The sequence below is a fragment of the Dicentrarchus labrax genome, unplaced genomic scaffold (genome assembly GCF_905237075.1).
Source record: "Dicentrarchus labrax unplaced genomic scaffold, dlabrax2021, whole genome shotgun sequence".
Classification (NCBI taxonomy): domain Eukaryota; kingdom Metazoa; phylum Chordata; class Actinopteri; family Moronidae; genus Dicentrarchus; species Dicentrarchus labrax.
In genome coordinates, this window is record NW_026136718.1 from 3,553,933 (window position 1) to 3,575,587 (window position 21,655).

Here is a 21,655-nt window from a genome sequence, read left to right on the forward strand (position 1 = left end):
TAGAAGCTCTGGGAGAAAATGAGGAGAGAATGAACTTTAAGGCTCAGTCGGCTGTTTTTGGTTGTTTTCAGGCACACTAGTGGCTCTCGGCTGGGTCTGTAAGTGCTGGTGGGTTTGTAGGTCTGTAAGTTGCTGTTGGATGAAAATTTGTACATTCATTCATCCAGAGCGGGGCCATGGGGGCATTGGCCCCACAGCTGAAATTTGATTGGCCCCTGAAGTACCCTTGTTCACTTCAGAGAACTTCATTGGCTGATTTGGTTGATTTTAACCTGTGAAATCCAATTCAAAGAAATCTACCTTGAAACTATTGCACTGGACCTGCACCAGAGACCCTAAGATCTATGACTGCACACACAAACAAAGAGCCGGCCCCCGCTGTGTAACATCTGGCCCCTTTGTGGCCCCTGATTTAGAATATATCCTAGATCCACCCCTGCATTCAAGGTCCCAGATGATGAATCCTGCTCAGTTTGTATGCTTGTTTTCTGCTCTTCCTCCACAATAGATAAAGGTTAATTAGCTTGAACTTCTTTAAAGTTCTTTTTATTGTCTTCCATTGGGAGGTTTTTTGCCGTTGAACAAGAGTCATAATTCACACGGCCCACAAGAGGTCTTTGTCGGGTAAACGCACCAACAACTAAACATGAAGTTTACTTCAATAAAATGGTTTTAAATGGTCAGACTTTTGCTTTAACTCAGGAGCTTTCTGATCAGAGAACAACCAGACGTTCAGTCCCAGCTTCCAGTATTTTGACGCTCTGTGCTAGGTCAACAGTTTGGTCATTACCCAGTAAGTGGTATGGTTCGATACCCAGCTCTAGTTGCACAAAGGGGGCCCTTCCTCTGCATCGTGACTGAGTTGCTCTTTTTTGGCAGCGCAGTATAGTCGCTCAGGGGCCTGATGTATGTAAAGCCGGGATCACGACTGCTGCTCGACTCAAGAGCTCTGTTGTGTGATGTGTCTTTGAATGGCGCTGTACTGCAGGTCGTGCCGGTGTGGGGTGGGTGAGGAGGATAAGGCGAGAGGAGGGCAGAGGGGGAGACAGGAGGCGGGGGTGTGTGGGGGAAGAAGGAGAGCAGAGCGGTGGCGGAGCTAAATAGGTATGCGATCAAACGTTCTCGGGGCCACATCAAAGGGGGGGCCAGATCAGGGAGATGTCACGCCCCTGCTCGGCAAAATAAAGCTGATGTTTGGGGTGTTTTTTTTTTCTTCACTGCTGTGTGTGTGTGTTTGTGGCAGCTCCCTGGAGACGGGCGGGAGCTGGCTCACTGGGTGCAGCAGCGTGATGTTTGGCCAAGTGCCAGCGAGGCTGGCGAACAGGCGGTGATGTTCCCGAGCCGTGGCTGAGTGTGGGAGCCGAGAAGACAGACAGAGAGACAGACAGACAGACAGACAGACAGACAGACAGAGAGGGAAAAAAAAGAGACCGAGAGTGGAGAGGATTGTCTCTTGACAGGAGTGCTGTTGACATGCTACCTAGCCCTCCACTCCCACACTCAACTGCACTGATACAGCTCTCTGCTTCTCTTTACTGCCTCGTCGCAATGCAATCAGCTCAAAGTCAGGCCAGGTTCTCACGCTCTGTAATATTTTCTTCATTACGAGTGCAATAGAGGTGGCTGCTGAAAAGGCTGAGGACATTTCCAGGGACAGGGCTGCAAAAAATGATGCATGGGAGAAAATAAATAAACAAATGCCTGTCACTACTTCTCAGAACCAAAGGGAGCGTCCTCAAATTGCTTCTTTTTTTGTGTGTGCGATCGACAGTCAAAAACCCAGAGATTCAACCGACAGTGACATAAAAACTGGGATGAATCAGCCAAACTAGAACCTTTCTTTATTAATGACATTGACAGTTAATCTATTAGCAAAATTGTTGATTAATTGATCGATGTATTTATAAGATGTCAGGAATTAGAGATAAATGGTGATCACAATTCCCCCGAACCCAAAGTGACGTCTTCAAAACGCTGATCAATAGTCCAAAATATTCAATTTACAATGATTTAAAACAGAGAAAAGCAGCAAGTCTTGGTATTTTGTTTATGTTAAATCATTTAAATGATTAGCTGAGAAATCGATTAATCCACTAATCGTTGCACTGCTTGATTAATCCACCATCCAATTAATCCACAAGGTGTTATCTAATAAACATTTTATATCATTGTCAACAGTTTAACTTTTATAGTCCTCTACTGTGTTATGGACACTTCTCACACTAAAGTAATCTACTTGTGCCAGTCTAATGTTAGTATCTAGAGTCTGCAGTTATGATAGCAACATAAGGGGCCAGATGGTCATTCTCATCTGAAAAGGACATTAGCTTGTGACGAATCCAAGGAAACAAGAATCATGTGGGAGGAGTTTGTCATTAATATTGCAATAACAGATATTTTTTGGGGGCCTCATGGGGGCAGCAGAAACAAACATTATTACACAATATTATCATTTATTGACCCATCCCTTTTTGGCTCTGTGCTTGAAGCTTGTTAAAAGATGAAAGTGACATATCTCAAGTAAGCTAGCTAATATTAGCAAAATGTGAGCTAACTAGCTTGTATAAATTGTTTGTTCTAACTTGTGACCGTATAACATTTAACCATCTTCAAAATGTCAACACAGGTGACCCGAGCAGATAGCGTATCTAAGAACAGGAAAGGAGGTTTTTTGGGTCTCTCCTAACTCCTGAGGGAAATATCTTGCTCTTCAGCTGCTAAATGCTCCAGCTAGTCTCTAAGTTTCTCTCTGCTGTGGCTGAAAACAACGCTATGAGAGCAGGGAGCGTGAACCGAGACAGTAAAGCTGTGATCTAACGGCTAAACAATAAGTTGAAAGTCACTATAATGCCACAAAGAGCCTGTTTCCTTTGAGCGTTTTAGTGAAAGTGGAAAACTTTTGCTGGTAAAATGTCATAGACATACAAATGTCACACCATTTTGTCACAATAAAAAAACACAACCTGAGCAATAAAGTTAATTCTTTAACTTGGAAATAGTCGTCTGCATCTTGCTGATAATCCCACTGATGAGATTGAGTGGAAAGATAAGTAAGTGGACCTCGAGTTACGATTATAGAAAGAGAATACGTCCTTTTGGCTCATCAGTCACTGCTTTGTCTCCAAAACAACAACGCCATGCGTTGTAGACGAGGCAGAGGAAATGAACATTTTCTAATCTACTGCTGTGCTCTGTCCCCTCTCCTCTTTCTAACCTTTACGTAGTTTGATTGCATCTGCCTTAATGGCTGATCTTAATGGCTCCCCTTCTATTCTTGACCTTGACGTCACAGCAGGTGACACCTGGATCATAACACTCCAGCCCCTCCGCACACCTCTGCGGTCCACAGTTGTCATGACACCCCCGTACCTGACATTGTCATGACGTTGGATGTAGATCTTGTGAAAGATCCGCTCAGGCGGCTTCAGGAAGTCCTCCTTCATCTCCATGGCAACGTTTCTGGGCAGTAGGCTCATTAGCAGACGCTCCTGCGGAGGGAGGGGTTAGGACAGGAGAGGAGGCAGCGTTAACTTTAACTTTAAACTGGGAGGACATAGACGTACACAGTGTGTGTGTGTTTGGAGTCAAGGAAATAAATATAAACTCTTTGCTCTGGTGTAAACATCAACACTCTCAATTACAGCTATAGCCATTACTCACTGCCAAGATTTATCAAGGAATCACTAATTATTCTGATAATCAATAAAGCGATCAGTTTAAATGCAAAACATTACCTGGCTCCAGCTGTTTAATTGTGAAGATTTGCTGTTTGTCTTGTCTGATCATAAACTAAATCACTTTGGGTTTTTGTTTGTTGGTCGGACAAAACAATTTGAGGACGCTACCGTGGCTTTTATTACACTAGAATATTGTTTTCTATACAGGATATTGCCGATTTTTTAGGTAATTGTGTGGCCTAAAATGTTTTATTTCAGTGTGTTGTAGTATTTTTAGGCATTTATTTGCAATGAAATTGTGGAGTAAAGTGGTAGATAGTTTGGATTTATTTGTTTTTTGTATAATTCATTAAAAATCAAACCAGTTGCTTCAGTGAGAACAAAATAAATCACAGTTTGGAGGGTAAATGTGAAACAGTCACGTCACATATGTCTGCATCTTCACAACTAGAAAGGAGGAAGTGACAGGTAACACAGTTTCCACAGGAAACTAAAACGATTGATACAATTTGTAGAAAAAGTTGCGATGTTTGGAATAAAATGCGCCGAATTCCTGGGTATTGGTTGAATTTGTTAATTGTTGCGATCACGTCAGACTACTTATAGTACATAGACTTTTTTTTATAGACTAAACAGTTAATGGATTCATCAAATCATTAGTCAGTGATGAATATAATCAATAGTCTGCGGCCTATTTTTGGCAACAAAAACTAAAGTTACTGGAATTTGGGAAATGTTGGACCACATGGAGAGAGGAGTGTAATTAATCTATCAAGATCAAGATCAAGTCTTGTCCAACAGTCCAAAACCCAAAGGTACCCAGACACGAATGTTGATATTCAATGATTCTGAAAAACCTTTGATTTTGTTCAGTTACGTTTCTCTCCATCCAGTGCCATTGTTTTTTAAATTCTAGCTTTCTACAATAACTGGCAGCTATAGTGCAGTTAAAGATCACTTGTTAGTGCAAATAAATTATGTTAGGCAACATTAACGACAGGTAAATAAAAAGTAAACTTTATCTGCAGACCCTCCACCCTTCTGCATTACAATCACTGACTGTATATAAAGACAGAACAACATCCCCACAAAGCCAAACCATCTCAACCATCCCCGTGTGGTTGCTGGTTGCAGTATAGTCCGCCATGACTCTACAGTAGCCCAGAAGGGACAAACCAAACACTGGCTCTATATATGGGCCCCTGTAGTCCCCCCTTCGTGCTTGGAAAGAGAGGGTGAAGCGGGGAAGTCGGACTCTGGTTCCAAATGAATCCAGCCCATCAACTAACTTACACACCTTCACCTCCCGTCTCGTTATATAAAAGAAACACTTGTTAATCATGAAGTGCACAATCATCTAATCCAATAGGGATTCTGGGTCCTCAAATGAATGTACAACTTTAAAACATGAACAGATTAAATAAAAAGTAAATACATTTTCCGTCAAATCGGTTGATTAACTGAATCTCTTCAGCAGCAGGCAGCCGAGGTACTGTAGTGTCTACACAGATCAATGTGTTTTTGTTGTGTGTGAATCATCTCAGTTGCAGCAGCACAAAGTACAACTCTAGCAAGGTGTCAAATGGTTGTGAATGCACAATGAATCATCAGGCAGCTCTGCTGAATAGCTGTTGAGAGACAGGGTTATGAAAGCAGCCGGGGCTCTCCTGTGTCTCCCTCCAACACTGTTTCACATTATACATCCATTCACACAACTGCTCCTCACCTGCGGATGAAAAAAAAGAACCAAACAGGAGAGCAGCTTTTAGAAACAGCCATCACACTTACTAATGGAGGCCGAGTGTGAACCCGGGATGTGTTTGTGTCTTTGCACTTCTACGCACACGTCAGGTGTAAAACTCACTATAACCAAAATGTGAAGACGTGGTTGTTTTAATAAGATAATTTATTTACCTGCTTTATTAATCGCTTCCATTTCTCTTCCCTGAACATGTTATAATTGCACAGGAGTGATTTCCATTTCTCTGATGTGCCCCTGGTTTAATTCACTGTGTGCTCTGTTTGACTACGGTTCTCCTCATTGTGGTTTATTAATGAACCACCAGCTCACTTTCTCCCACATTAACATGAAGGTTTCCCGTCCTCCAGATTAACAAGGAGGGGAAATTCCCACAAAAATGTAACAATTTGGAATCCAACTTGTTTGTACAAAGTGGAAAATGATTAAATGTTTAGTCTGGAGGACTTTTGGCTTACTCTCAGACAGAAAATGAAACAGACAACATTTTTCTTTATTATATTTCTTTAGGAAAATCTTAATATGAAAACTCTGTATTATAGTGCATGGAGCCGTTATTTTGTTTTTATTATAGATATAGCAGGCTATTGGGGTGGTCGTGTAAAGCATACCTTATTTTAAAATTAAATCAATCCAATTGAGTTATTTTTACAATTAGCTGTAGTCTGTTATCTTTGTGTGGACTACAATATGGAGCGCCTCTAACTGCATACCTCATCATATCTGCCTCAAGGCAAGTTTGGTCTATAGGACAGCCTTCACACCCTTATTCAACGCTAGCACAAATAGGAAGAGCTACAGCTGCTTTTAATTCCTCACACCTTTAACTGATAAATCACATTATCCATAAAGCTAATGAAGAGTTTATCACAGTGCATATGGATCCCAGACTGCAATACCCCGACATAACCAGCAGGACAATCACTTACATCCCCTCTAGACTTTGCTTAGAGACGAGACCATTTCAAATAAAGTTTTAAAAGATCAAAACTGATCTTAAGTCAGTGATGCAGCACTGCCCATTTAATGCAGCCAGAGGATACCTAACTCTGATGGAGCCAATTCCTCATCATTTATATTGGCAATAGCATTAGAAAACTAACATATAAATGTACAGAACACTGGAAACATACTCTTGTTGCTTGGTCCAAATGTCACTGAGGTTTCTGGGTGCTTGGGTGCGCGAACTGTATCAAACTTTGACCGTGTGGTTAATGTTTGAGTGATTCCTCACCAGAGAAATGACAGCAGTGGTTGTTTGTTCGAACCCTTCAAACGTTTGTTTTAACCCGCTTTCTTTAAGCATGAAAATATCTTTATTTAAGGTTCACTCACTAGGTAGAAAACTGATGGAAAGAAAGATGGACGAGGATGGTTGGATGTGACCTTTGACCTTTCCATAATCCTTGACCGAGTCATTTTAGTCGCTTTAATTTAGCCACTCCTTAAGTTAGCAAATCAAATAACATTGGATTTAATGGAAATGGTAGTTTGACAAAGCAATCCCAACTCAAGGTCCACATACTACCTTTTTTTTCCTGGAGCTTTCATCCATGGAGTTTGTACCAGATGGAACAAAAGCAGCTGAAACGCCCTGGAACAAGCTTGTAAATGTTTCCAAGAAGCCCCCTCAACTTGCTATGGAAGAAGCCCTAACAACCACTGAGCTCATCAACAGATCAGTCTCCATGACAACTGAGGGAATTTCATAATAAGTTTAGCTTGTGTTGGGATTGAGATGAACATGGTTTTGTTGTTTCGGTGTTTGGGTGTTTTTGGAGCAGAGGCTGTGCTTTACTGTGTTTTTTGCCGCACACAGCGTTCCTGAACGCGTCACTTGAGGACCCCGCACACTGCTTCTGGGTTCTCAGATTGCTATTGAACTGAGAAGTCAATTTACCACCCAGACATACAGCACATAGCCTGCGCACGTTCAGGAATCAATACAACCTATAGATCCGGCTCAAAGCAACAAAAAAAACCCGAGCAAACACCCGAGTGATAACCGGAGGCCCCGTTTGATGGGGGGGGCGAACATTCAAATCCGAGGCGTTTGTTCGTGGGCACATAACAGCGGCCTGGTTGCTGGCTGTTGGCCGGCTGCTGATAGATCCCAATCAGGGGGTCTGTGCGTGTTTCACTCACCCAGATAAACTGTGACCTTTACTGGAGTGGGGAGGCCATGAAAGCAATCTGCTTGTGTAATTACCTGTCAGAAGGGAGCCTGTTACTGCTGGGGGAAAACACAGCACATCATCATCTAATCTACAAAGCACAGGTGCTAAGTGTGCGTGTGCGCTCGCGAATGTTGTGTATAACGAAGGTGAGACGTGTATAGTGGCATATTACATACATGGGATAATTAATTCTCTGTTTAACAACTGGTGTAGGTGGGTTTTTCGTGCACATTGGCGGGTGAGGAGGGTGCGGCGCATAACAAAGTGTTTCTCTGTGTTAAAGTTGCCTGATTGCTCCTTTTGTTAAATCGCTACATGTAGGTGTGCGCAGTGGGGGTGGGAATGTGTGGCACTGGCGCATGTGCCACAGTAATTGTTCTTTCCTTAAATAGCTGCTGTCATAGTTACTGCGTGCCTGTGGGCAGGTTGTTAGAATACATTGGCACCTGAAACCTTTAAAAAAAAAACTTCTCAAGAGACTGTGAAGATTTCCCGAACATACGCGCTGGAGACGAGGTGAAATGTGTGGATGTCTGCTGTTTTTCTATCCATCTGTGCCTCACCTGCTTCTCGTTCTCATCCTCCAGCCGCAGCCTCTCCTCGATGCAGTTGCGGGCCTGCAGGAAGACTTTCCTCTGGGTGCGCTCGGTGAGAATCCTCACAAACACCCCCGACAAGTTGACGCTGGTGAACAGCACCGTGTTGGCCACCAGCTGCACACAAACAAGAACAGACATGTCAAACAAAGCTGGCAGCGCCTGCAATCTGTGTGTGTGTGTGTGTGTGTGTGTGTGTGTGTGTGGCATGTGATCCTGGAGGAACACACGTGTCCATATGTGCGTTTTCTCTGTGCGCAATCATACATCCTGGCTAGATTAGACCTTCACAATCCTTGATTAATCCATGAGATGGATTGAACGGCAGACATCAAGGTCAGCAGTGGTTACAACATGAATCCTATAGGTGTGACTTAAAGAACAAAAGCTACACTAACTGAAGTGCATTATTGGTTAATGATCAGAGACTATCGATCGTGCTGGACACTTCATTTGGATGATGAACTCTGCAGCCACTCTGTGTCGTCAATTCCTAAAAAGGTCAGAGTTGAAAGGTCAAAGAAACACTCTAATCCAGCACAGCCAGATGGATGATCCATGTTCTCTTTATGATGACACCACCTCGTAAACAGACTTCACTCCAGCTCATACTGTAACTAATGAGCAAAGCCAAAAGAAGGAACCTCTTCCAGCTAGAGTGCAGAGGGGCTGCAACCGAGGGGTGTTAGAGAGAAATAAAACTGGAAGGTTGTGAAATTGTTATTTTTTCAGACTTTTCTCTCTAATTTCTTCCATTTTTCTACTCAGTTACTGGGCAACATTTTCTCTAAAAATAAGATACAAAAAAAGATTATCGTATCTGATGTGTGTTTAGAAGCCAAACATGTTAGGAACCACATCTTTAATGCTTTACTACCACTGAAGTCAGTCTGTGGAACTAATCTGAGTCCCGGAGAGGGTCACGGGATTGAAAAGCAGAAAATAGTGCAGATACACAAAATTACATTTATTTTTCTGACTTTTTCCTAATCTTAATGGATTGTTAGATGATTTTACATCCTAAATAAAAATAAAACAATTTGAGAATAAAGAATTAGTGTATGGTTGAACTGGTCTCTACCCAGTGATCTTTGTCATCTGAGGAGTAGACTTCATTTTAGGGGTCACAAGCCAGAAAGGCCGGGAACCGCTGTCTTATAGGACCAGAAATATCTCAGAAACCATATTAGAGAAGATGTTAGTGTGTGCAAAACATGTCATAAAAACTAAAAATACTATGTCTCTGCAATCTGGGGCACAAGGACAAGTCAAGGATCAGCACTAACTAGTTGATCTGCAGGACCCTCGCCGCCTGTTTCAGCACCGGCAGCTGGACAGCTCCTGGTCTGCTTCATCAGCGCTGCGCTAAAGTGAAACTTTCTGCTCGTTTCCAGTTCTACAGCTCCAGTTTCCTGGAGCTGGAATCGATCCCTGGAGGGTGTTTTTAACCCTTTCCTCTCCTGGGGAAGTCGGTTGAGTAAATATACTGTTTTGCTGTTTCTCAGCACCGCTTTGCATTCATACAGCTACTTCATAGCCCAGCTGGGAGATTCCCGGCACTCCTACACTGGGGCAGTTGCTCAGGGGTACTTTGACTGTAGTTTTTGAGTGTAAAGGGGGCCTCAACCTATCAACTGTTTGATATGATGATGGCTTAAGTGCAAAACAACCCCAAAAAACTGGAAGAACTGACGCAGTAGACCGGGATGCAGGTGCAGAACTTACCGGTCTCCACAGCCTCTGTTTCCTTCCCGTGACCGACGTCGCTATGACAATGAAGTGGGATGCAGCCAGCATCACCCCGAACAACACAGCCAGCAGCGTCCGCACCGGCAGCAGCACGTAAGCCACGAGGGTGACCAGCATGAGCTGCCACACGCCTTGCTCAGGGGCACCGGCGCTCACCAGCTCCGACGTGCCGAGCGCCAGCGGGAACGGGCAGCAGAGCAGCGCAAAGGTGAAGCTGAACAGCAGGGCCAGCTTCGCTATCTGCTGCAGCTGCGTCACCTGCAGGTATTTGACGTTGGTGACGATGAACAGCGACAGGAACACCACGCAGTGCACCGGGTAGGAGCCCTTGGACAAGGTGAGACGCGGGCTGGACAGCAGCTCCACCAGGGACAGCGACGACGCGGCCACGATGAGCACCGCCAGCGCTTTGAGGGTGGCGGTCTGCTCCAGCTTCAGGTTGTAGTTCTGGAAGAGAGCCTCCAGCTCCTGGCTGTTGAACTCGTCCTCGCAGGCGATGGCGCCCAGGGGTGCACCGGCCGGGCAGTGACCCTTCCTCCGCCGGGTCTTGACTCTTTCGAATGGCATCTCCTCCATGTTCCGGCCATTCATGAAGCGGGGATGATGGCGCACGACCCCCTCAACTTTTCGGCTCCTCTCCTCCGCTCGGGAATCGAACCGGCACCCTCTCCCAGTTCATGCGTCCTGGATGTCGGGCTCGGTGTCAGAGGGGAGAGGGTGGCAGTGGAGACAGCAGAGCACCGCGCGCGCCCTATCCACAGGTTGACGATTGTTGGTGTGTCGTCAGAAAAGTAGCCCGACCAATGTGCAGCACGCCTCTCTCTCTCTCTCTCTCTCTCTCTCTCTCTCTCTCTCTCTCTCTCCCCCTCTCTCTCTCTCTCGCGGACCACCTGCGGTGCCTCAGACCGGGTTACCGGTGATCCTGCGCTCTAACAGGACTCACATGAAGGCTCACGCTTGCGCTCGATGATAGTCAGAACACCTCACCATGAGGATCAGCAAGCAGTCACACACACACACACACACACACACACACACACACCATCATTTGACAATACTTTCTGTCTCCTCTTGCACACACACACACACACACACACACACACACACACACACACACACACACACACACACACACTGTCAGTGGTTGTTGGGTGAAGACAGCAGCAGAACAGCGCTGGTGATTTCCCCTCGCAGTGTCTGCAGTCTGATGTAGTTCCCAGCTAAAAATAGAGCAGCTGCACCGGTGGATGGTCCAATATAGCAACAATTTGGTCTTTCCCGCATCTCTTCCCCTCATATATTTTATTGCGGAGTCAAGTGCTCATTTGACACAGAGAATGAACCGAAACAAACCGTTGGAGACAGAAGGTAATAGTCGCTCATTGGAGACTAAAAATAGCTCTCTCTCTCTCTCTCTCTCTCTCTCTCTCTCTCTCTCTCTCCAGAATTAACAGTGAAAATGTAAGAATGATGACGTGCATCTTAAAATGTGATGCACTGTTGTTATGGTTGAGGGCATGCTTCGTGCATACGTGCATATCTTGCGCATGCATTCTTGCAAGTTCCCTGCATTCCTTTGCACTACCACCGTCGGTTGTTTAATTGTGAGTTTTCACTTCAAGTTGAAACTCGGTCGCTGCAGAACAAATATTGATGGAATGAATGATTTCACTGGAAAATGTGAGTCAGTATCGCCCAAAGAATGATATATAAATACGCAATTACACCCAGAATCATTTAGCAGAATGTGGGGGAATGAGGGGGAATAGCAGCAAATGCAGGAGCAAAAAAATATAGTCGAAAGTAATTGACATGAAGAAAAGTAAAAAACCAAACATGTTATATAAGAATATGACGAGCAGAGATCTTGAGGATATCCAAAAATGTGCTTGAATCTAAACTGAGAGGAGCCATACAAAATATAAATAATGTAAATATGTAATTTATTCGTATATGAGTGTCATATTTTGAAATGTAGGTAGTTGCACAACAAATAGCGACAAAATAAAAGCCCACTTCAGTAAAAAAAGAACTAATATTATCTAGAAGGACATATAAACATGAAATATGGAAAGATAAACAGCTAACTATCAAACATTATAGCAGCAGAAGTACAACATGGAGAAAATGTAATTAAAGATATAGAGATAATTATATAATAAAAGATTATTAAAGTGTGAAATGAATTAGAACTACATATTCACAGTTTTCTGCAGTAGATCCAAAACTGAAAACATGTTCATACATCATTTATGATTGGCAACAAATTACAGGAAAAACATGAATGAATGAATGAGTGAATAAACTGTGACAAATGCAGATGGCAGGGTCAGTGAATGGTTTGATGAATCAGTTGGGAGAATAAAGAGGATACAGAGACTTGTGTTAATGTTCCCTTTAAATTAATTCACCTGTATATTCGATACAGGAAACAGCCTTCTCAATGTACAGCACCATACATCAGCGAGAACATGTAATGATAATACATAAAAGACTATACAACACAGTGTTGTATAATGGGATTAATAATAATAACATTTAGTTGAATACAGTAACACAATTTACAGGAATCCGTCCAGTGATTCACACTCTATCCCAGGCAAGATTAACCTGTTTCAACGGCCCAGAGAGAAAATAAATGTTACTAACCCCATCTCTGTGGATAATGTACAGACTTCTAATGCTGGAATATTACACAGCCCCAGGTCTGCTGTGTGGTAATCTGATGAAACACTATTGAGGAATATAATCAGTTAAAAATATTCAGTATTAAAGCTAGATTTCAACAAAGGTTCTTCACAACCGAACCTGTTCATTTTGATTGACTTTGGACATTTTCAGTGTGTGAACCTCAGGAAGATTACTAACTACTACAGCTGAAGCTAAAATAATCAAATAAACTTTCCTTATCACATCAGCTTCTATTCCCCAACAAAATGACAGAATTACTACGAAGTTACCCAAAGGCAGTCGCCTGTTTTGCCCGATTTACCATCTAGAAATAGTTCACACACATATCATTTCTGTGAGTAGGAGGTCTCAAACAGAAGACCAAGTTTGATGAAGCAGTCTGGGATCATGGGAGTTGTTGTCTTCACCACCATTGCCGTCATAGCAGCTTCTCCTGGTTAGGATTCCTTCAGTGTTCATGGTTCAGGAGGTTCACAGAGGTCTCCTCCTCTCCAAAACAAACAGACCCGCTGATTAAAACCACTAAACACACTGAATAAAGCAGTTCCACCTTAACAATCACTGCTTCTCCCACGCTGTTGGACAGACAAAGGACGTCCCGGAGGGGCTGCGAGCCGAGCTGCTGCTAACGTTAGCTCAGCTTGTTTCTCTGATAACTTAAGATCCAGACGTCCGATGACTAAAATCCTTCATCCGGTTCAAATCTAGAGGTTAAAAAGCACCAAGATCTAAACAGTGGATGGTAACAATGTGGCTTCAGACTGGATAAACAGTCAATGTATGACAGCTTCTGGCAGACAACCACAACGCTGACGCAGGCACAAAGGGGATATGACGCCATCGACAGGCGACCGGTGAAACGCAGCGTTACCTGAATAAAATGACAGATTGAGTTTGAACATTGTTGGAAACATTTGTGGTAATGTAAGAGCACAACTCAACTACATATAGAACATAGAGTTTATTGACATTTTAATGTGGAAATGTAGCATTTTATAGCTTCAAGCAAAGGAGATGTAACGTGTCAGTTGGATTGAATCGACCAGGATTCACATATTAATAAACTCCTGTATCAGTAGGTGTTTTTTACATAGTGTGGTGCTTCCTCCTCACAGTTTTACATCCTAATTACATCTTACAACTTAACCGATCAGACAGGAAGCCAAAATAACAGGCTTTTAAAATCGAATAGTGCACGTACGTACCTTCAGAAGACAAATGCAGGTGTCTCGGTGGCCTGACCGATGACCTTGCTTTTTGTTGCACATGTGCGTCAGATCGCTAAGATCTCTGAGGAAGTCAATGGACCAGCTCATCAATGAACATGTCAATGTGAAGCACTTTGGGCCCTCCTAACAAAAAGTCTCTACATGCACACGGTCAATTACTATGTGGTCAATATTCACTATCGTCCAGCGTCTTTTAAATCAATAGGCTGCAGAGTCGAGATCACAACAGTACGAAGAAAGACAATCTGAGCCTCATCTGAGGGGAGACTAATACGATTTTTTCTGGTGTTCCGGCTAAGAGTGAAAAGAGCTCACATACTCGCGTTGTTAAGTCCCTGCACTTACAGTTAGTATGAAGATTTTAAGCTCCAAACGGCCTTTTTTTTATTATACAGTCTTCAGTTATACAGCATCTGTGTTTTTTCCTACAACAAATGATTTCCAAGGTCAGGAATGAACTTGAACAAGGTGTATATGATGGTTGTGTGTGCATAGATGACGAGCCTTTGAGCTGAAATGGAACAAAAGTAAACAAGAGTTTTGCTGAAGCTGCTTCAACCAAAATGTATTGTCTCCCTCTGGATCCGAGGACAGAATCATCAATTGAGGCCTTTAAGCACCTCTTAAAAAAACACCTAGCTTTAGCCTGGCTTTCAGCTACCTCATCACTTTTGCAGATTTTAATTTAAACTTTCCTTTTTTAGTACTTTATAGGTGCGTCTAAATGTGCTAAAATAGCCATTTAAGTTCTCTGCTTCCGCTCTCTAATTATTTTTCTGTCTAAAACTCTCTGAGCTGCGTCCCCGTACAGAAGGTGCTGTATAAATAAACCTGTCCACGGTGCAGCGCTTAAACTGCTTTAAATTGTTTTGGAACATAAAATGCAGCATTATTTTCCATCTCACATCCCCACTGGCTCATTCAAAAGTGTCTCATCTTTCCTGTTTTGCATCTTCCCCATGAAGTGAAGTGATACAGCAGCCAGGCAGCACACACACACACACACACACACACACACACACACACACACACACACACACACACACACACAGGTTCCATTTCTCTCTCTCCTGAAGTAAGTGACAGCTGCAGATTTTTGGACCATCCCTCCCTCCAGGATGCCTGACGGTCCCCCGTTGCCATGGCAACAGAGGCAGTAAGGCTAGCAGTTGTGACTGATATGCCGCTGAGGTGTTTCCCAATCTGACACCCTGGCTCTCTCTCTCAATCTTTTGTCTCCCTTTCTCTCTCTCCCTCTCTCTCTCTCTCTCCTCTCTCTTTTCTTCTTTACTTTCTTTCAGGTGGTTTGAGATGATGAGTGCAGCTGATGTGTTTGTATCTGTCTGCGCCGCGGTGACACAGCGCCCTGCCCTGCCGGCTCATTGTGCTCACTGACATTTCTCCAAATTGAGGCTCTGACATGAAGGACGGGGTGGTGCAGATGAAAGCTTCAGAGGTGACCGAACCACACAAACCCCTTCCCACCAACTACGCAAAAACAACCATGACGGTGTAGACATGCAATGGTAGCTGTGTGTGTGTGTGTGTGTGTGTGTGTGTGTGTGTGTGTGTGTGTGTGTGTGTGAGTAAATACATAAATTTATAATAAACTTTCAAAATGTCAGACAAAGTCCAACACCGCCACGAACCAGGTGACCCCGAGATCGCAGCTTTGATTTGTCCGGTAACCCGCTCCCGCAATCACAGCCAGGTGATTTCCTGTTCTTGGGTGTGTGTGTGTGTGTGTGTGTGTGTGTGTGTGTGTGTGTGTGATGTGTGTGTGTGTGTGTGTGTGTGTGTGATTGGAGCCAGTTGGCAGCAATACACAGAGACAGATAAATGGGAACTTAGCAGACTGGGATCTTCAGCACATTCATGAATAGGAGCCCTCCACCAGGGCTGAGGAAGCCGCTGCTGCTGCAGTGTTGTTTGCATTCATGAATAAACCTGCTTGCTGCCATTCATACAAACACAATTAGCTCCATGCTTCTCATGTGCAAGACAGGAATAGATGAACACAGCAACCAGCTCTCATGCATAAAAGCTGATATTTATACAGCCAATAAAAGACCTCGTAAACCTTTTTTGTCCACACAATCACTCTGGAGTGCTAAACGGATTCAATCTTACATCTTTACATGATGTTAGCATGTATGAAAATGCAAACACTTTAGGTCAAAAGATAAAACGGATGAAAAAAGATTCTAGTTAATCCTTTAAATCTGTCTGTGACAACCTCCATACTGTTGCTTTAACATATTTTTAAAGAGCTCAACAGGCAGCAGATTGCACGTATGCATCCATATGCACAAGAGGGGAAATGAAAAAGATGAGAGAGACACAAGAAAAAAAGAGTGTTCAGCAGTAGGCTGTGTGTTAATGTGTGTTTGCGCGTGTAAATGTGTGTGTGTGTGTGTGTGCGTGGCCTCTCGGGTTGCAGTGTGTGTGTGGGAGTGCTATTGAGAGATATTTTTAATTCTGTGTGTCAGCTCCTCTCATCTCCCTCAGCAAGAGATGTTGGAGGGAAGCTGAAAAACATTTCCAAAGCAACTATCATTTAAATACACACACACACACGCATGCACGCGCGCGCACACACACACACACACACACACACACACACACACACACACACACACACACACACACACACATACACACACGTCTGCTTGCATGCACACAGACACACTCATACAAACACATACAGTTTCAGAACTCTTTCATATGGCACCAGTTGCGTCTTTGAAAGTTAAAAAAAACCTGGCAGATTGTCAGTGTTTTTTTATGAATTTCCCTCGGAGTGCTTGTGAGGGAATTTTACATGAACACGATTAAAATATGAATGCGATCCTGAATTGATACAATTCCAGATGAATCCAAATGAATGATAAAATCTCCCTGCCAAGCCACAAAAGAACACTTCAATCTGATGCTGAAGGTGATAACAGATTAAACAGACTAACTGTTCTCTCGCCGCTTATAAGCAGAAGTTTAAAAGAAAAAGCAGGCTTTTAATTCTCCCGACACCTCTGAGCCACACTAAATAAGACTTCACCATACGGTGGATGATGACAATAATAATTCCCTGTGGAGCAGCAGTCTCGACCTAATGACTTTCTTCCATGCCACTGTGGACTGTAAAGTAGGATTAGGGTCATCCTGGTGGAATACAGCGCAGGATTTCTCTCAAGTAAAAGGTAAATGGATTTTGCTCAAACTCTTATTCTCAGCAAAGCTTCTGAAAACACAATTGTCTCAATCACACGTCACACAGATGGTGTATACTGTGTGCATGTGGCATGAAAGATCCTCTATAGCCTGTTTGAATGTCCAATGACGGACCTGCAACATATGAACTCTATATGTATATAGATAATGTTTTTAAAGCCTCTCTTGATGCACCAGCACATTATTAGCATCATGGTTGTTAATCATTTGGGAAGGATCCCAAAGGTGAGTCACAGGAAGATTAAAATGGTTCCTCAAACGCTTCTGTAGAGACGGAGTATCTGGATGTATCAACTGTTGACTACACTGCAGTCTATAAGTGTTAAAGGTCCAGTGGGTAAGATTAAGGAGGATCTATTGGCGGAAGTGGAATATAATATTCTTAGGCATGTTTTCATTATAATCACAGGAAAATAAGAATAATTGTGTTTTTATTACCTTAGAATGAGCTGTTTGTATCCACAGAGTCTGCCATGTCTAACCCAGAATGGACAAACCAAACACTGGCTCTAGGACAGGGCTTTTCACGTTTTTCCTCGAGTTTCGCGGCCACCGTACTTTCTGAAGGCAATTATTATTGTGTTGGTTGCAATCTGCAAGTGGTAGGAGGTCTTAGTGGATGGTTGGGTGTACAAATACCTCAATCAAACTTTAACAGTGGGCAGAAGATCAGAAAACAGTCACACAATTGTTTTTTTGCGTCACATGTTTTGGGAAGCACTGTCAAACAATGTCATCCTCACAGTGGGGACACAAGATCAGCAAATGACAGTGACAAAAGACTTGTTTTAGACACGTAGCCCTTTTATATAGAATACGCACATTTTTGGAGAGTATGATTTTGTTTTGGGGTGTGGGGGTCATTTTTTGCCTCTACTGGTTAAGAGGCAGTCAGGAAATGGGGAGAGAAAGGAGTATGACATGCTGGCCGGAATTGCCCCAGCGATGGTTGCAACCATGCGGCGTGCGCTCTAACAATCACTTCTATGGGTTACCGCTCTATACTCACCAAAGTACCGTGATGGCTAATCTGGAAATATAGTGATGTCGCTATAACAAGAACAACTTCGGATTCAGTTTATCCGGATTGTCTTCACCACTTTATGTGGAGGTAAAACTGAAAAGAAGTGAAGCTGAAATGTTGGTAATACAGAAAAGCAGACAGTGATACTGTGTGTGAAGTCTTGCACCGACAGAACCTTTCTCTCAGTCGTTGGCAAACATGTTCAGAACTGGAAGTAGAAGTAAAAGACGAGATGTCAAAACTTTGTAGTTACTGAGAGCTTCATAAAATCACAATAAGTCTGCTCCCTTAACATTTTTCTGCACAAATGTTGCCTTTAACTGACAACTTGATATCCTCAGACCTGAATGCCTGAGAGTCTTCGCGGATACATTGACGGAATAAATTCATTGATCTGAATTGACATTAACTTTAACAGACCTGCTAAATCCTGACAATGTTCCTCTTCACTAAAAACCAAAAAGAAGGCTTAGAAAGATTAATAGAACAGATCAGACTGTAATGAAGGTTTCAGCTCTCACAGTCCAGATGTTGACGCGAGTTAAAAGTATTTTCTCTTGTACTACCTGTTCTGCGAGTGCGGTTCAATAGTTATATTATTTTCAGATGAGGGAGTAGCAGGTGGCCAGTCTGATCAATGCAGGAACCGGCCGAGAGACAGAGAAACCCTCGGTGACCGCGGTCTGGGGTCGACTTCACAATCAACCTGACACATCAAATATTCAGCAGCGGCTCAGTGACACTCTGAAACCGCTCGGAGACAGAGAGGAGGGAAAGCCACAGACATAATCACAAACCACCAGGAGCTGTGTGTGTATGTGTGTTCCACACTTAACACTGGCACTTATCCCCGACAGATTATAGCTCCACACATCAAATATTAAAGCGGCGGTGTGAATTATTGAGCCCAATCAATGTTTGCAGATCAGAGCTCTCAGCTGGCAGAGGAGGAGCTAATGAGCGGGAGCTAACTGGAAAGCTGAGCAGAGCTGTGGAGCCGCAAATACACTCTAGCTACACAGAAGTGCTGATACATCTAACCTTCATAACTAGCACTGTGATCATCAACACAGCTCACATCTTACAAATTGTTAAGCACTTTATGTGTCTATTGAGGAACCGATCTTCTAAAAGAAAGAATTAATCCAAATTCTTCCAATCGCTGTAATGCCTGTGAGGTTGCAGTTTGCAGTTGCAGATTTAGCGGTGTAGTTGCACACTGGATGTTGCACTAAAGTACCAGTTGCAGATCGCAACTGTCGCTTCACCCTACCCTTCCCACCATGAAGGAGAAACTACAGTGGCCGTAAGACATGCGAAAAACGTGAAGGCCCCTTCTGTATCTAGAGCCAGTGTTCGGTTTGTCCGTTCTGGGCTACTTTAGATATCTGGCGGTTCAACGTCCACACAGGTGTCCCGTGGTGTCTGTTGATATCAATATCTCATTCTAAGGTAACAAAAACATAACAAGTTCATACTGACGTGATTATACACTAATGAAAAAATACCTATGAATACTATATTCCATTTCTGCCAATAGATCCTCCTGAATGTTACATACGGGACCCTAAAATAATCCAATTCAGAACCAGTTTTTCAAGCCAAAATCAAGTAAAAATAATGCCTCAATCGCAACAGACAAACGTCCTTATAACTACAGTGCAGAACTTGTCTCGGCGTGGTTATGTTTAAGAAAAGATTGTGGTAATGGAAAAGGAACTGTAGTGAAAGGTTATATATATATATATATGAGATTTAATACATTAATGTAGCCGCAAACAACTATTAGCTATTTAAAGATATAGTGGCGTAACACTCCCTCTGCCTTACTATCGTAGCCTCTCTGTGGTTTGTTTCCGTAGCCTGACTGCTCCATATGCAGCTGAGTAGGGCGACTGAAACTGCAGTTTTTATCATCTATATCTGTGATTTAAGAGTTTGTGGTTGTTGGAACAGTAGAAAGACTAACAAACACAGTTTCTTTGGTTTTATTTTGTTTTCCACATGACAGTCGGATGACCCACACATGACCTCCACACCCTTTCTATCTCACTAACACCAAATGTTGGCACTGGGCGTCCAATATGAGCATTATACAAAGGAATACTGGCTGGGTAAGAAGATACAAAACCATCTATAAGGTGTGTCAGGGTGTGTACGTCCATACTGAAACAACAGCAGTAACCCCATTTTGTGTTTGGACAGTGCAGCGAGACAAAGTAAAAAAAAAACACTGAAAGTCAGACGCTGCCCCCCCCCCGCCCCGTTTCATTTCAAATCCAATGTGCTGGAAGATAGAGCCAACACAACAAGAAATGTGTCACTGTCCACACACAGCACTGTATTCCTCTGTCTGTTTTTCCTCACACTCACACACTGACACACTCACAGGTAGAGCAGCTGTGAGCCCCACATCTGATTATGTTATTGACACTGGGCAGGAAACACAAGTGGAAGCGTGCCTCATCTGAGTGTAAAATACACAGAGGACGAGGCTGCTCCGTCACATTAAATGACATAACTAGTTTACATCACCGCTGCTTTACTGCGTGCAGGGAACAAAACTGACAGATTAACACCGTGGAGCCTCGCAATCCGTAAATCGCTTTGTTTATGTACTAGAATTGTTAATGCAGCATGCTGGTTTGCCAGCCTTAGTTGTGTCTGAGCATCTCTAAACCCCTGGGGGTCTGTGCTACAACTGATGATTAGCATTTACATAATGAGCTAAATGTTAGCTGCTGCCTTAAACTGCTACTTCTCAGCTGTAGGGGGCAAGCTGACCTCCACAGAAACAAACAGGAAGGCTCGGGGGAAGAGGACGGGACGACAGCGTGGTCTTATAACGTTGGTGGAAATCTATGAAAGAAAGTCTATTTTTAGAAAGTCATTTTAAAGGATAAGTCTGGTGCTATAATATATTTCTTTATTGCCAGTAAATCCCACAAAAAGACCTCAAAGCAACAATGAACTGATCCTACCAACAAGTATTGTGTGTGTATCAAAGCCTGTCTTCTTCCTCTGTGCTATAGAGCTCTACTGTTGTTAAAAAGTATTAAATACACATAAATGAGCCACACTGTCGCACTGGGTGACATTACATGAACACACACACTGCACTTTATTTTGTCTCAGTCCCACATATATGTCCCTGCTGCCCCAAACACTCACAAGAGCACCAAATGACGGAAAATAGTCCCCAACAAACGCACTATTTCCTCCAGTTTGAGTAACGTTTATTAAATACTACAGTGACCAGAAGTTATTTAGTTTTTACTTTCCGTTTAACTATATACTTGTGACCCAATTGTATACATCAGTAACAACCAGCGGGCTTGGAGTGAGAGCCACAGACAGGGCCGGGCAGTCAGGAAGTATTAAGAGACAGACGAACACGTTGCTGGTTTTTGGTCTTTTCATGGGATTTATTGACAATAAAACATCTGCAGAATTGTCCCCAACAAATAAACAAACAATAAATGGATGAGGTTTATCAGTACAGAGGATTTTAGAAAATACTGTGGT

At 43.1% G+C, this 21,655-nt stretch overlaps 1 protein-coding gene across 1 annotated transcript in view; it reads right to left on the bottom strand.

Moving 5' to 3' along the window:
- Positions 1–12,096, bottom strand: part of LOC127350890 (adenylate cyclase type 1-like) — a 51,078-nt gene extending 38,982 nt beyond the window's left edge. Inside the window, exons 1-3 of the mRNA XM_051377942.1 lie at positions 9,935–12,096; positions 8,177–8,326; positions 3,370–3,488 (exon numbers count right to left, since the gene is read on the bottom strand). Of these exons, the coding sequence (XP_051233902.1) occupies positions 3,370–3,488; positions 8,177–8,326; positions 9,935–10,549 (884 nt within the window). The 5' untranslated portion in view covers positions 10,550–12,096. The remainder of the gene's footprint in view (positions 1–3,369; positions 3,489–8,176; positions 8,327–9,934) is intronic.
- Between the last annotated feature and the right edge of the window lie 9,559 nt (positions 12,097–21,655).